The sequence below is a fragment of the Canis aureus genome, chromosome 29 (genome assembly GCF_053574225.1).
Source record: "Canis aureus isolate CA01 chromosome 29, VMU_Caureus_v.1.0, whole genome shotgun sequence".
In the NCBI taxonomy this organism is placed as follows: Eukaryota; Metazoa; Chordata; class Mammalia; order Carnivora; family Canidae; genus Canis; species Canis aureus.
This window is the reverse complement of record NC_135639.1, coordinates 11,294,824-11,311,949: the sequence shown is the minus strand read 5'-3', so window position 1 is coordinate 11,311,949 and position 17,126 is coordinate 11,294,824. Positions and strand designations below refer to the sequence as shown.

Below are 17,126 nucleotides of genomic sequence, written 5' to 3'. Positions count from 1 at the left end.
TAACTGTGTTGTGGGCAACAATGTCAACGTTTTCTATACTTAAAAAAATCAAAACGAGGATGGACAAGGATAGACGAGAAACTCTAATGTGAAACGCAATAGAAACAAATAAGCTTAACTACATTAAATGAATAATGAGCCAAAGAACCAAAGGAGAAGAAAAGGACTCACTCCAGGAACTATGGACACAGAACCCTGACTATAGACTTCATTTTAAAATAAAAAGAAGTAGAAACCATTCTTGAACTCAAATTATGAGGTTTTTTGCAGTGGCATAGATTACCAATTCTGAAGTTGCCTTCTCTGTGCCATGGAATATATGGGGAATAATGGAGTCAAGCTTCTTTCTGTTAGGAGTTACAAATAATGTGGAGGGAGAAGGGAGGACATGTGCACGTGGAGCTAGAACTAGAAACACTGTGAATTCATGGTTCTGATAGAGAGACTTATTAATACATAAGAAGGGTGGCTGGGGGTTCAGTCGGTTAAACATCTGCCTTCGGCTTGGGTCACGATCTCAGGGTCCTGGAATCGAGCTCCACGTCAGGCTCCCTGCTCAGCGGGGAGTCTGCTTCTCCCTTTCCCACTCCCCCTACTTACATGCTCTAACTCTGTCAAATAAGTAAATAAAAATATATAAAGATGTATGGGTAAATAAACATTCATTTATTTGTATGCATACAGTGTATATGTATATACACTTCCTAGCACTGTCCACTAAAAAGGCATAGAAGCAATACCAATCCTAGAACCAATGAGCACACAAGCACTCACATCGTGACTTTAAAATTCCTCACTAAAAGAAACTGATGTGGGATCCCTGGGTGGCGCAGCGGTTTGGCGCCTGCCTTTGGCCCAGGGCACGATCCTGGAGACCCAGGATCGAGTCCCACGTCGGGCTCCCGGTGCATGGAGCCTGCTTCTCCGTCTGCCTGTGTCTCTGCCTCTCTCTCTCTCTCTCTCTGTGTGTGACTATCATAAATAAATAAATAAATAAATAAATAAGTAAAAACTGATGCTTAGAAAAATAGCTGACACTGCAGTTGGAGTATGGATCGGACAAGATGAGGTTGAAACAGCATAATGTGTCAGAAAAGATATGTTCAAAAATGAGGTCATGTCAGCAAGGCCCCAGAACATATTTACAATGACTCCCACTAGCCAAATGAGAAAATTTGAATCTCAAGTACCAGACTAACATCCGTGCTGATATAAACAAACTACTTAAATAAACAAGAGAGAAGGGAAATCTCTCTTCCAACAAAATGCCAATAAACTAGTGTAGAAGGAATGACTGAGAGATAAAATCACCATGAGAGTAACAAAACTGACTCAAGAATCATCAATGCATAGGGGTGTCTGGGTGGCACCATCAGTTGAGCATCTGTTAGTTTCAGCTCAGGCCTTGATCTCAAGGTCATGGGATCAAGCCCTGTGTTGGGCTCTACACTCCGTGCAGAGTCTGCTTGAGATTCTCTCTCCCTCTACATCTGCCCCTCCTACTCTCTCTAAAGTACATAAATAAATCTTTTTAAGAAATCATCAGTGGATATTAAAAAAAAGCGATGAAATGAGAAACTGGGTATTTATGTAGTCTCCAAGTATCTCCTTCCAAATTGCTTATTTTTACAAAGTAAAAAAACAGAAACCTTATAAGACAGAAACCTGACAGATGTCACCTTAACAAAATGATCAAAATTAGTATCACTAGTAATGGGGCACACAGACATTATGTGCCTCCTGATAGGACAGCCTGAATCTAATGAGGAAACGTCACACAAACCCAAACTGAGATATTCTACAAAGTGACTGGCTGTCCTCTTCAAAGGTGTCGAGGGTCTCTGACATGTGACAACACAGGAAGACAGCCATCTACAAACCAGGAAATGGGCCCTCACTAGACACCAGACATAGGTATGTCAGCATCAGCACCTTACTCTTGGGACTTCCCAGCCTCCAGAACTGTGAGAAACAAATTTTTGTGAAGTTTAAAAAAAAAAAAAGGTGTCAAGGCCAGGAAAGACAAAAGTTGAGAACTGTTCCAGGTGAGTGAAACATATGACCCTATGGATCCTGGATCAAGGAGAAGGAGGAGGAGGAGGAAGGAGGAGGAAGGAGGAGGAGGAAGAAGGAGGAAGAAGGAGGAGGAGGAGGAAGAAGGAGGAAGAGGGAGGGGGGAAGAAGAGGAGGGAGGGAGGGAGGGAGGAGGGAGAAGGAGATGAGGGAGAAGGAGAAAAAGGAGAAAGAGGAGAAGAAGAAAAGAAAAAGGAAAAAAGAAAAAGAAAACAGAAAAAGAAAAAAAACTCACAAGAAAGAACCATGGCCCATGGTATGGACCATGAGTTAGTGTATGGTGTGTTTAGAGCAAATTCCTCATTTTTTATAACTGTACCCTGACTTTACAGGAGAAAGTCTTTGTTCTTAGGAAATAAGGACTCAAGTATTTAGGGAATAATGTATGCAACTTACTCTCAAGTTTTGCAGAAAAATACATGTGCGTATACACATATGAATGACAGAACAAATGGGATACCAGCGTTCACAACTGCTAACTCTGGGTAAACGGAGAAAGTTCTTTATAAATATCCTCCAATTTGTCTGCAAGTTTGAAATTAGATCAAAATAAATTTACCCAAAAAAGAGCAAACAGACTCACCTTTCATCATTATTTAGTATACTTAGTACAGGATCCACAGACAGGACACCATATAACTCAAGAACGTCATTGACTTTGAAACAATCCCAGTCTTCATATACCTGATAGGAGATCATATAAAAATCACATTGTTAGGACCAAATAACACCAAAAAGTCATAAAATATTAGTGTTAAGGTAATAATAGTATCTTAGATTTTTATCGGTCAGGAAATGGACCTTAAAGCAACTCATTTATTTCATAAATTGAAACCAAGACAATAAAGTACTAGCCTAAAGTCATTTTCCTAGTTAGCAATTAACAACTAAAACACAGGACTCCTGACTCCTGGACCAAGGTCTGTTATCAACGCACTACACTACTTTGAAGAAAAGGCTTTCCCAAATGATGTTGATCAATTAACTTTAGAGACATGCATTATCAGGTACCTGGGTAGCTCAGTAAGTTAACGGAGGGCCTTCAGCTCAGGTCAAGATCCCAGGGTCTTGGGATTAAGCCCCACGTTGGGCTTCCTGCTCAGCTGGAGTCTGCTTCTCCCTCTGCCCTTCCCCCTACTCATGTTCTTTCTCTCTCCCAAATAAATAAAAAATAAAATCTTTAAAGAAAAACAAGAACCATGCATTATCTCAAAACCTATTAAGCACACCAAGAAAGGAAAAAAAAAAACGCAGGACTACTAACTTTGGACTTATTCACCAACTATGCACCATTAGGAACACAAAACTCAGAAAGGTTTTTCACAATAAAATTTTCGAAGTCTATCTTTGATGGACTTCAGTAACTGTCAAAGCCTCCTCTTGATGAGGCTAAACTGAAGCACGGCAGGAAGCTGTCCTGTCTGGTCCCTGTGATATATAACTAAAGTGCCATTTAGGTTAAAATCACAAAATAAAAGAATGAAAATTCTCAGTGATCATCTCTGAAACTTATATTGCTTGTTTCACCTATCAGGATCAAAAAACCAGGGTAAGCAAGATAGAACAAACTACCAATAGATTTTTTGCCTTCTATTTTATTTTAAATACAAATGAGATACAGATTTTGATGAGAATAATGTTGAAAATGCACAGATACTGTTGGAAGTTGGAAATGATAGAGAAAGGAAGTACACATGAATTAAACTATTCTGTGTTGGAAATATTCAAATTTTTTTTTTAAGTAAAAAAACATGGGGCTCAAACTCACAACCCTGAGATCAAGAGTCACAGGCTCCACCAACTGAGCCAACCAGGTGCCCCATATCCTTCAATTCTTTGAGAGTGCTGTGGTTGGCAGAGCATGGCCTCCCAAAGAGGTCTACATCCTAATTCCTGAAATCTGTGAATATGTTACCTGACAAGCAAAAGGGATGTGTGTACATTCAAGACCCCAAGATGAGATCATCCTGTATTACCTGGTTGGGCCCAATCTAATCACCAAGGTTCTTAAAATGGGAGAATCTCTCCTACCTACGGTCTAAGGGAGAAATGACTATGAAAACATGGTTAGAGAAATGCATAGCTGCTGGCTTTGAAGATGGAAGAAGGGGCCTCAAACCAAGAAATGGGAGTATTTATAAAACTGGAAAAGGCAAGAAAACAGATTCTCCCCCAGAGCATCCAAAAAGGAATGCAGCCCCAAGGACACCTTGATTTTATCCTCAGTGAGATAGATGTTGGACTTCTGACCTAAAGCCTGTAAAAATAATAAATTTTTGTTGTTTAAAAGCCACTAACATTGTGAATATTCACTACAGCAGCCATGGGAAACAAACATAGACGCTGAGAGTACTCCATGTTAACTCCCAAGACACATTCCACATCTACAACAAGGTCAGGTCTATAAAGGGTTTAGTACCTTCACAAGGCATGCAGGGCCCTTCTCCCCTGGCAGTGGAAAATTCAGGTCAAAAGGAGAAGAGAGGTTCAAGAAGTTCAGCTGTTGCCCAGTAGAAGCTTCAGTTTCTAAACGTTTTGGCTCTCCACACCACTGAAGACCACCAACACTCCCTAAATTCAAAGAACAGCACTGTACTTAGTCATTTTTAAGGCTTCCTAAAGAGTCTTTCAAGTTTGATATAAATGATGCTTCTGAACTCAAAACCCAAGTTGTTACAGTTCTTAAGAAAGTAGCATATGCTAACAAAACCCTCTGTCTGAGCTAAAAGAGAAGATTATGAAGATCTGAAAATTTTAATCATTTCTCCCATTAACAAAAAAACTCCTCCCTTCAAACCTCAAGTATTGTAAAAGTTAGTATTTAATACAGTGACTGTGACATCTTTAACCTACAAAACACACTGTCTACTGACAATGAACCCACCTTGAAAGAACATGTTTTTCTACTTATTAAACAGAATAAAACCATATAGCAATAAATTCATTTACCAAATAATTTGTAACATTCATTATGTACAATTCATTCTGATTCCTAAATCAGGCTAGCTGCTGGCAATACAAAAATGATTTAAAAAATGCTCTCTATCCTTGAAAGTAGTCACAGCTTAGGGCGTACAATTAATTAGAACCAACATATAGCTTGCCCCACCATAAAACAGCTCAGCAATAAGAAGGAATATACTATTAATACATGCAACAACCTAGATGGATCTCAAGGAAGTTTTGCTGAATGAAAAAAGTCAATTCACAAAATGAACAAACTGTATGATTCCATTTATGTAACTTATTATTTTATTAGGGTTAATGCTAGACTGGAATCTTTTTTTTTTTTAATTGCAGTATACCTGACTACATAACACTCTTGTAATAACATTAGGACAGAGATGAAGAATGGATTAGTGTTTGCTAGGGGTTAGGGACTTGTGGCGAAGGGAGAGGCCGGAGAGCAGGAAGCATGACTCTAAAAGGGTGACTTGAAAGACGTGGGCAATGGACTGTTCTAGATACTGTGGTAGCAGCCCCACACGTGACATCTATAAGTGACAACACTGCCCAAAACTAAATACACACAAATAAGTACATTTAAGATAAGAAACGTGAATAGAAGGTCGAAGGGTGGTGTCAATGTCCACTTTCTGGTGATGATATTCTACTATAATTATATAAGATGTTACTATCAGGGGAAACTTATTTCTTACAGTTACATGTGATCTTATCTTAAAAAAAATTTAAAAATATATATAGCTTGAAAGATCACCTAGAAACCAACAAAGAAGTTAAGCTGTACACAAACGCACTCAAATGTCCAAGGGCCCTATATACAGAATGACATCCAAACAAAACGCAAAAAAGAGGAGAGCATCAGCTGCTTAGGTGATAAGAGAAATACCATACATCCCAGATGCTAGTATGTTATTTATTGTTATGACACACACTAATTTTAATGAACACTTAGGGAGTGGGTGGAGAAAAAGACCACCACATTTGTACAGATTGTAAAACATTCCAAAGTTAGAAACATTAAAATATGCCTTTGCTCTAAGGAAATACAGTAATATGAAGTTCTAAAGTAGGAAATCTATGGTTAAATGAAATTTTTAGTAATTCTTTACCACTCTCAATTGAATCTTACAGATGCTCCTTGACTAGACTGAATTGTTTGATCCCCTCTCCCTTCAACTTGCCTCCTGATGATGGTGCTCAAGAGAAGTGAATAGACATAAAAGAGGAATAAAGACAAACTTATCTACCTGCCATAATTAAGAAACTCACCACTCCTAAACACTGTGATTGGTGAAATCAAGAATGAAATATGTGAATTATGAAATTATCTCATGCTCTTAGGATATTGCAACTTTTGGTCACCCTGTATTATCAGAATTCATTGGGTTTTCAGCATGTTTCATGATAAACCACTACAAATGTGCATAAATAGAACAGAACTGTGACTATTCTAAGGGCTCTCTGCTCTCAAGCTGAGAACGAAGTTACATAGTTGACCACAATTTCATAGTTATCCTCTGATGCTTTTGATCTTACTAAATTAACGTACCACTATTTGGGGGCGCCTGGGTGGCTCAGCTGGTTAAGCATCTGCCTTCAGTTCAGGTAGTGATCCAGGGCCCTGGATTGCCCTGCATCAGCCCCTCGCCACCCCATGTCAGACTCCCTGCTCAGTGGGGAGCCTGCATCTCCCCCTCCTTTTGCCCCTCCCCCTGCTTGCGTGCACGTGCTCTCTCTATGAATAAAATCTTTAAAAAATAAAAACGTAACACTATCTCAAAAATCAAATGAAAAAGGATGTTTTCAGATATAAAGAAAAACATTTTCAGCATAAAGTACTAGCTTCCATATTACTCAGGAGCTGAGATAAAAATAAAGAATGAGAAAAGACCTTTTTCAACTAGCCTTCTGAAACTCTTACAAATTAACAGGAAAGCAGACACGTCTAAGTGATGCCTAACTGCTCATTTATGAAGCAGTTTGACCAAAGAGTACTGTAGAAACTCACAAAACTGTCTATAACTGATGAACTTGAACGCAGGGTTGTTAAATCATGGTCAGTTCCTAAATCTAGAGCAATATTACACAACCTTAACTCTGAAAACACATTTGAGAGAGAGAGAGATGTACAGAAAGCTCATTGGCATACACTACCTGCTTGCCTGGCCCCTGCATGTTGGTCTTTCTGTTTATTGGGCTGTAGGTCCATATCTTCATCATCTTCGTAACTCCTCTTGTGACGACTGGGAGTGTAGGATGTCGAAGGGCTGACTCGAGCTTGGTTTGCATTAACATAGGCGTTAAATGAAAAGTTAAGAAAAATCTACCATGAATTGAGGAATCCTAAGGAATCCTAATTACAGGGCTCATAAAAGCTGACTGGTTTGCAATTTGGTTAAAATTAAAACATCCTTTTAAAAGACTGGACTTCCAGTTCTGATCATCAGAGTAGCAGCTTAACCTCATGCTCCCTACCTGCACTATGAAGAACTACAAACTGCACAAAAGACATGAGCACAAAAGACATTCAGGCACTGAATGCTGTAAAGGAGTTTAAGGCTATAGTTCCTGAATAAGGAAACACACCGGGAAACTCCACATTCTTCCCAGCCTTCTCTTGGGAATATTTCCCAAACTGCAACAAAGAGACATGAAGGTCTCACCCTTGCTAAGTAGAGAAAACAGAGCACACAGTTCAGGGTTACTGAGCAACCAGAATTTGCAAAGCAAACAAAAACAGAGTAACAAAAAGGCAAGTGTTGCAGATAAAGACCCAAAAACCTGTTCAGCTTTTACTTAGGTCTTTGGCTGAACACAAAACTATGGATGTACAGTCAGGATTCCTTGAGGCCTAGCAGGAAAACAGTTGCTAGTTGGCTGGGAGCTAACTGTAAATTCTGGAAATTGTATAATACTAGAACTGGACCCTGATGAACATCTTGGGTACTTACTTAGGTGTGACCCAGAAATAGCACATCTCACGAACACATCTCCTACACAGCAAGGGCCATTCCATACCCACCTTAACAAATTTCAAAACCAAGCCATGACAAAGTCAAAGTGATCCACTTAAATCACCTGTCAGAAAATGCAACATTACTGGAAGGAAGACAAAACCAACCCTCTACAATGTTGTATATCAGCATATAGTAACACATTATTAGTTATATATAAAGAGGCAACAAAACATGACTTACGATCAGGATTAAAATTAATAAAAACAAACCCAGAGAGGACTCAGATATTGGAATTAGCAGACAAGAATACTAAAAGGTATTTAAAAAATCATTTAAAAAATATATATAGCCTTTATTGTGTTAAAGTATGTTCCTTCTAAACCTTAAAATTCAATTTTAAAACAAAGACGAAGGGCACTTGAATGCTCAGTCAGTTAAGTATCTGCCTTCAGCTCAGGTCATGATCTTGGGTCCTGGGATCAAGACCCATGTTGGGCTCCTAGTGGGGAGTCTGCTTCTCCTTCTCCCTCTGCCCCTCTCCCATGCTTGTGCACGTGCTCTTACTCTCAAATAAATGGATAAAATCTTAAAAAAAAAAAAAAAAAAGACAGCTGAGTCAAAGATGAGGGATGTTACCAGAGAAATGGGAACGATGGAAAAGAACCAAATGAAAAATCAAGAACTGAATATCTGAAATGTAAAGGAACAAAAAATCCCCACAATCTTTGTCATCTGGAGAATAACAACATTTAATGATTATCTGATTGAATCCCCAGAAAATGAGACAATGCCAAGAGACTAAGACAGAAAAATATTTAAAGAAGGGCACCTGGGGGCCACGGTCAGTTAAGCATCTGCTTTCAGCTCAGGTCATGATCCCAGAGTCCTGGGATTGAGTTCCACGTCAGGCTCCTTGCTTAGCAGGGAGTCTGCTTCTCCCTCTGTCTACACCCACCCCACTCCCATAAATAAATGTATCTTTCACATAAATAAAAGCTTTAAAAAAAATTTTTTTTTTAAGAAATAAAGGCTGAAATCTGAAAAATACCAGACTACAGATCCAAAACCTCAAAAATACCCAAGCAAGATAAACACAAAAAAGCCCACACCCAGCCCATCACAGTAAAACTGCCAAAAACTATAGACACAGAGAACATTAAAGGCAGCCAGGGAAAAATCAAAGATATTACATACAGGAATACAGTAAAATGACAATTAGACTTTCCTCAAAAAGCAACAGGGATCAGGGCACCTGGGTGATATAGTCAGTTGAGCATCCAACTCTTGATTTTGGCTCAAATCATGATCTCAGGGTTGTGGATTGAGCCACACATCAAGATCTACATCAGGCATGGGGTCTGCTTAAGAGTCTCTCCTCCTCCTCCTGCCTCTCCCCTCACTCACTCTCTTTAAAAACAAAACAAAAAAGAAACAAGCAAAAAAAGCAACAGAGGTTAACAGACAATGGAAGAAGACATAGAATGCTGGGGAGGGTAAAGAGCTGTCAATCCAGAATTCTGTATCCAGTAAAAATATCCTTCAAAAATTGAGGTGAAAGGGGGTACTGGGTGGCTCAGTGGTCAAGTATATGCCTGCCTTCCACTTAGGTCGTGATCTTGGGTTCTGAGATCAAGTGCCGCATCGGGCTCCCCTTGAAGAGCCTGCTTCTCCCTCTGCCTGTGTCTCTGCCTCTCTCTGTGTGTCTCTCATGAATAAGTAAATAAAATCTCAAAAAACAAAACAAACAAAAAAAGAAGTTGAACCAAAAAACTCACCACCAACAGATCTACACTTTATTATTTAACATTTTAATCTTTAGATCTGTGCTTTAAAAAAAAAATTAAAAACAGCCTTAGTGAAATGACTCTATATAAAAACAAAAAGAAAAAAGAGAACTAGAAATGGTACATACCACAAACACAAAGACACTGTTTCCTCATTTCTTAATTTATGTAGAAAATAAACGCTTACAGCAAACAGGATAAAGTATTGTGGGCTCCATAGTTTAAGTACAAATGAAGCGAATGCCAACAGCAGCATAAAGAATGAGAGGAAGAGATGGAAGTACAGTGTGGTAAGATTAAAAAGAAAAAAAGAAATCACAAGGAAAATTAGAAAATATTTTTGAGTTGAGTGATGGTGAAATCAAAATCTGTGGAATGCAACCAAAGCAGTTATTAGAAAAAATATATAGCCTTCAATGCTCATATTAGAAAGGGAAGCTTTGAGGGATCCCTGGGTGGCGCAGCGGTTTGGCGCCTGCCTTTGGCCCAGGGCGCGATCCTGGAGACCCGGGATTGAATCCCACGTCGGGCTCCCAGTGCATGGAGCCTGCTTCTCCCTCTGCCTGTGTCTCTGCCTCTCTGCCTCTCTCTCTCTGTGTGACTATCATAAATAAATAAAAAAAATTTAAAAAAAAAAAGGGAAGCTTTGAAAATAATTATCTGAGCCTCCACTCTGAGAAGCTAGAGAAAAATTAAAGCCAAACTAGCATAAAAGGAAATAAGTCAACGAGATTGAAAACAGAAAATTCAACAGTTGGTTCTTTGACAAACCATGAACAATACTGATCCAGAATAAAAGAAAAATTAATTAACATTACTGGAAATGAAGAGAGATCATTGCTAGATATTTCCCAGACATGAAAAGGAAAATAAGGAAATATTATGAAAAGCTTTGTTACTGACATAAATTTAACAAGTATGACTAAATGATTTTGAAACCATTACTTGAAAGATACAACTTATCACAACTGATACACAGAGAAAACTAATAAAAAACCTAATTGAAAATCTTCTCACAAAATGCCAGGCCCCAAACTGGAAACAACCCAAATGCTCATCCAGTGGAAAAAATATAAACAAATAAAATCAGCAATAAAAAGGAATGAGCTACTCTCACACACAAAAGGATAAATCTCAAATGTATTATGGAGAACAAAAATCAGACACAAAAGACTGCATGATTCCATTTTATGACACACAAGAATAGGTAAAATGCAGCTACAGTGAAAGAAATCAGCACAATTGTTACAAGAGGACAGTGAAGTGCCTGGACATAAGGGAAGTTTCTGGCACAAGTTCTTTACTTTGATGGGTGTAAAAAAAAATGGGTGTGCATTTGTCCAAATCACTGGAGTGCAACGTTAAAATTCATGGATCTCAGGGTATGTGAACTATGCCTTAAAAAATTACTAAAAAATTTAATGAAAACATTAAAAATGAAACTGAGATGTCAAAACATCTCTCAAAAGAAACATGTTTTTTCCCTTCAGAATCCAGAATTAGGGCAGCCCCAGTGGCGCAGCGGTTTAGCGCCGCCTGCAGCCCGGGGTGTGATCCTAGAGACCGGGGATCAAGTCCCACATCAGGATGGAGCCTGCTTCTCCCTCTCTGCCTGTGTCTCTGCCTCTCTCTCTCTGAATAAATAAATAAAATAATCTTAAAAAAAAAAAAAAGAATCCAGAATTAGTTATTTTGAAACTGTGTTTTTATTTAATTATGGTATTCTTTTTCAGTACCTTTAAATCCACCTGGATCTTTTTAACAGTATTTCACTATGGGAATGTACCACAATTTTATCATTTCTCAAAGATGCATACTTGGGTTGTTTTTATAACTTTTCTCATTTAGGACAAATGAAAAACATTTCATTAAAATAAAGCCAGGCTCTGTAAACGAAGAACAATTTTTTTCCAGCTAACTTCGCTGGTGTAAAAAGACTAAGTTTCTAAAAACGCAAAATTTAATTGTGGTCTTTTCAAATAATAAAGTTATCAAGAACCTCTCAGCACAGAAGAAATTTCAGATAAAGGATATTTCTTTTACCCATGTAGATTCCCCAGGCACTGGGACACAATAGAAAGTCTGTCTTTCCAAAGTGGTAGTTCGTGGGGAGTTTAAATCCACTTCTTGTTGAGGCTGTGATATACACAAAAAGTATATTTAAAATTTTATTAAGAAAAACAAAAATAAAAATTTTAATTAGCAAGCTACATATTCACATTGTTTGCAAAACCATAGTAAATATTTCATATTAAGAATGAAGAGGGATCCCTGGGTGGCGCAGCAGTTTGGCGCCTGCCTTTGGCCCAAGGCACGATCCTGGAGACCCGGGATCGAATCCCACGTCGGGCGCCCGGTGCATGGAGCCTGCTTCTCCCTCTGCCTATGTCTCTGCCTCTCTCTCTCTCTCTCTCTGTAACTATCATAAATAAATAAAAATTTAAAAAAAAAAAAGAGGATCCCTGGGTGGCACAGCAGTTTGGCGCCTGCCTTTGGCCCAGGGCGTGATCCTGGAGACCCGGGATTGAATCCCATGTCGGGCTCCGGGTGCATGGAGCCTGCTTCTCCCTCTGCCTGTGTCTCTGCCTCTCTCTCTCTCTCTGTATGACTATCATGAATAGATATAAATAAACAAATAAATAAATAAATAAATAAATAAATAAATAAATAAATAAAACTAAATCTAAACTATCATTTTTAAAAAAGAAAACAGACATAAAATCATTTCATATGCAATCAATCCATGATCTTCTCTCAAATCCATATTATATAGCACCTTGTTACAAAATTAAATCCTTTTAAATAAATAGGATACTTTAATTTTTTTCAAAAACAAAGCATGTCTCTCACATAAAAAAAATCTTATCAGCCTAGAAAACAGGAACTTAATGAAATATGCATTAAGAAGTAACTCTGAGGGACGGCTGGGTGGCTCAGCTGTTGAGCCTTCAGCTCAGGGCACGATCTCAGTCCAGAGATCAAATCCCTCATTGGGCTCACAGGGAGGAGCCTGCTTCTCCCTCTATGTCTCTCATGAATAAACAAATAAAATCTTAAAAAAAAAAAAAAACAAAAAAACAAACAAACAAAAAAACTCTGATATGAGATTTGAGTCAGATGTTATTCCCTAGAAAAGGTATGTTCTCTATTTTCAAATATACTTAGAAAATCCTAAGAGGTGGAAAGGACCCAAATTTAATATTAAAATATTACTTTAATATTACTTTTAGTACATACATAGGACAAAAACAATCTCTTAAAATAAAACATAGATACCATTTTGTAGAGGGAAATAAAAGAGTTGTCAAGTTTCAGCCTAAGCTAGTTATGTCCAAGCAAGGCTCTTTGTGTGTGTTTCTTTCTTTCCAGGCCCAAAGTTTTCCTGGTTTGGTGTTTTTACTTATGACCTTTAGCAACACAATACGAATTCTTTGCCTTCAGCAGTGTCACACACGGACAGACTCATGTATTTTATTTTCCTTATTTCCAAATGCTGAGATAACTAACTTGTGGGGATACTACATTACTGTGTACTAGACAAAGCTGTGTATTGATACCTTAGGCTCATATGAGTTAGGGCTCCTCAAACAAGGGATACAGCAAGTATTTATAAAGTTGCCTCATTCATTTCGGCACCATATTTTACTTTATGGAAACACTCTCAAAGAAAAAGACACTGGGACACCTAAAGTTCATCATGTGTTAAGATTAGCAAATCCATCTTTCACAAGTCCCCCTAAATAATTATAGGAAGTTACATTCTTGTTTAATATTCACAGCAACCTTTCAAATTAGGCCTGTTCTTCTGTCAGGACTGGCCCTGAGCTAGAACACTTCACTCAATCAGGCACAGCTTCTACTCTGAACTGATGTGCTGGTATTAGGGCTTATAAATCTATCTCTTGAGGTTTGGGTAACCAGGGGTCAGACTCCCAGAATGTAAAAAGCCCCAGATAATCTAAGATTCTGGGTCAGCAAAGCAGAGAACTAGAAAGAGAACAGAGGTAACGCCACCAGGTGCTACCTTTCTACTTAAGCACTGGCCTGATCTATTGTCATCTGTGATACTTGTTTTTTTTTCCCCAACAACTGACAATTACCATCACAGTTTCTAAGGAACCACATTAAAACCCAATTTCAAAAAATACAGATATACTGTAATTCCTCTGTAACTGCCTTTCTGCTAAGTTTCTACCTCAAGACTGTCGCTTTCACAACCATAATTATATCCAGTGTCCTCTGCCTTCTTGCCTCTCCCATTACAGATATGTAAGAGTTTCCATTACTTCTATCAAAGAAAGCTTAGTTTATTAAAAATATTTTTCCTAAGAAAACAGGATTTAACGAAATTTAACTTAAAAAGTGTTAAGTCCTAAGTTAATCTTACATTTTTACTTTAAAAGAATTTATTATAACTTGTAATTTTGAAACCAAGTATAGATATTAGGAGAATAAAGGCATTAGTTTTGTTATTTACAATACTCCACCTTCTAAGAGATTTTTAGAAGATAAAAAAAGTATCAAAGAAACTCTTAACTAAGAGGTGAATAAAACATTTCACATAACTTCTTAGAACTTATTTACACACTTGAGATCAACCAAAAGAAATAAATTCGCTGCTTAAGAAAAAATTCTTATTAAAATGTTTTCTGTATCTTAAGGATACATACCCCACACTCTGCTACATCTCTATATTTTCCAAAATGAAGGACCTATGATCGAAAACAAAGGATAACAGTATCATATCAGTATATCTGATTCAAAACCACCATAAACAAGGATAAAATTAATACCACTAATTACAAACAGAAAGTTTCATGAAAAAAAGCAATACATACACGTGCTTTTGTATTTCGATTAACTGTTTCATAAACTCCCATGTAAAACTCAGGGTCAAACATATCCTGAATCATGCAACGAAACTTCACAAAACTGTTAGGTTTCAAATAATGAAGGGGAACTTCATTCAGTGATGGTACCTTAAAGAAAAACAAGTCAGTAAGATACTATTTGTAAAACTGTAAGCACATATACAGAGACTGTATATCCAGAACCCAACCCTCCCACACACACACACCAAGACCCATTAGGAAGCCAGCAAACTCAAGAGTCAACATAAAAGTGCTAGACACAAAAGTATTTTTTATGTCCTTCCAAGTTCGTATAGTGACATCTGATTCTAATGTAAAAGGATGCTTTTCCTTAAGAACGCTTCTCAAGTAGCAGGCACTTGCTTTGTTGAGCTCTTAAGACTAGTACATACCAATTCTTTTTAAATGAAATAAAACAAAGTGCTTGAAAGTATCTGGAGGATTAAAGTCTTGCAAAATGATTTTCAAGACTAGGATTTAATTATGTGTTTAATCTGAGTTATTCTATTAAAAAAAAAAAAAAAAAAAAAAAAAAAAAAAAAAAAAAAAAAAAACAAAGATAATCGAGAATCTCGCAATTACTGATTTGATTTGAAAGTAACACGGTCAATTACTGCCACCTAGAGGCACCAATACAGAAGCAATGAATTGCCTGAAATTAAAATTTCAGTTGGAAAAGGGCAAAATCTTTTAATTCATGTGCACATAAAGCAGAAGACAGTACACTTTAATGTATATAGTCTAAAATTTTAGTGATTGTTTTGGCAGCACATATACTAAAATTTCATGTGGGTTACCACTCTACTGAGAAAAATTGGAAGTCAGCCCAAGGCTCTCCCCCAAGAATAACAATAAACTTACCCATTTAGGAGCGTTATTTTCCTTCAGCTTTTCCTTAAAATATTCAATTACTTTCTTCTCCCAGTCAGGATTAACTCCATTTTGGGCTGAAAGAAAAATATACTTTTCAAAACTAAAGGTACAATACCTAACAATAGCCTAGGGTCACAGGAGGTACTTCACAGTCGGGTGGAACGCCGCTGCGCTGGGCACTCAGGAAGCCGCCCTACCAAGGGGGTTGAGTATTACAACGCAGGGCGGTCAGCAACCTAGCTGAGAATACCCACAGGATGAGATATGAAATTACCTAAACAAAGCAGCATACGAACTATCATTTGTAAAGCACAACGCTTTTTGAAAACATTTTTAGACAGATATTTTCTTTACAACTACCCTAAAATTAAAGGGAGTTCTTCTAAAACTTTTTTTTTCCCATTTCGGGAATGATTTCAAACTTCAAAAAAAAAAAACTCAAATGAATAGTACAAAGAATACCTGTATCTTTGTTCCATTTGCTTTATCTCATCTCTCATATATATTTTTCTGACTCACTTGAGATTAAGTTATACACATCATAAACCTTTGCCTTTTAAGTATTTCAATGTGTTTTTCCTAAGAACAAAGATTATCTTATATAACGATACTGTTACCAACCTCAGGAAATTCCAAACTGATACCATACTTTTTATCTAACTTACCATCCATAATCCAATACTATCCTTTTTTTTTTTCTTTTTTTTTTTTTTTTTTTCCAATACTATCCTTGATTGCACTTTTTCCTCTTCAGTACAAGAGCCAGTCTAGGATCGCATATTGCTCTTAGCTATGTCTCTAATCTGGAACAGTCCTTCAACCTCTGTATGTTTTATAACATTTATATTTAAGAGGAATACAAACTGTCTAAAAATGTAGAATGCTCCTCACTTTGGGTCTGATGTTCCCATATGATTGGATTGCAGTTGTGCACTATCGGGCAGACTGTTCTATAAGTGATGCTGTGCCCTTGTAATGGGACCATCTAGAGACAAGATGTCCATCTTCCCCTCACAGTAAAATTTTTCCCCTTTGCAACTATTAAGTAATATGGCAGGAGACACTTTAAGACCAGGTAAAAAAAATTTATGAATCTTGCCACAACCCCCAGATTTAGCATCCACTGGTGCCTCTTACAATGATGACTGCAAAATGATGAGAAAACGGCTTTTAATGTCACGTTAAAGAAAACCGGAGCACCTGGCTGGCTCAGTTGGTAGAGCATGTGACTCTTGATCTTAGGACTTTAAGTTCAAGCCCCATGTTGTGTACATTACTTAAAAATAATTTTTTTTTTAAAAAAAAGGTAAGAAAACCAAGGCTCTGGGAAAAAATTACAGGAATTGACCAAGACCAAAATACATTACTGACAAAATTAGGAATACCTATTTGGGAGAACAAGCAAACCACATAGCTAGCCAGTACTTCCACCATTTATACTCATCACCTAAGTGCTATGTAGTGAAGTAAAGGAACTGCCTCTATTTGTTAGAGCTGATTGCTTGAAATACTCATAGAATTCTACTAACACCCCTGCCCTGTGTCTGGACCCCTCCGGCCACAGTGAGGCACCCGAAAGAGTGCACTAGCAGGGGCTTCAGCTC

General features: G+C 37.6%; 1 protein-coding gene across 2 annotated transcripts in view; it reads right to left on the bottom strand.

The window, feature by feature from the left end:
• Nucleotides 1–17,126, bottom strand: part of MCMBP (minichromosome maintenance complex binding protein) — a 49,759-nt gene that overhangs the window by 16,486 nt on the left and 16,147 nt on the right. For both annotated transcript variants that reach the window (XM_077877424.1, XM_077877425.1), the window contains exons 2-8: nt 15,511–15,596; nt 14,617–14,757; nt 14,449–14,490; nt 11,813–11,914; nt 7,192–7,336; nt 4,493–4,644; nt 2,657–2,757 (exon numbers count right to left, since the gene is read on the bottom strand). In XM_077877424.1, the coding sequence (XP_077733550.1) occupies nt 2,657–2,757; nt 4,493–4,644; nt 7,192–7,336; nt 11,813–11,914; nt 14,449–14,490; nt 14,617–14,757; nt 15,511–15,596 (769 nt within the window). The remainder of the gene's footprint in view (nt 1–2,656; nt 2,758–4,492; nt 4,645–7,191; nt 7,337–11,812; nt 11,915–14,448; nt 14,491–14,616; nt 14,758–15,510; nt 15,597–17,126) is intronic.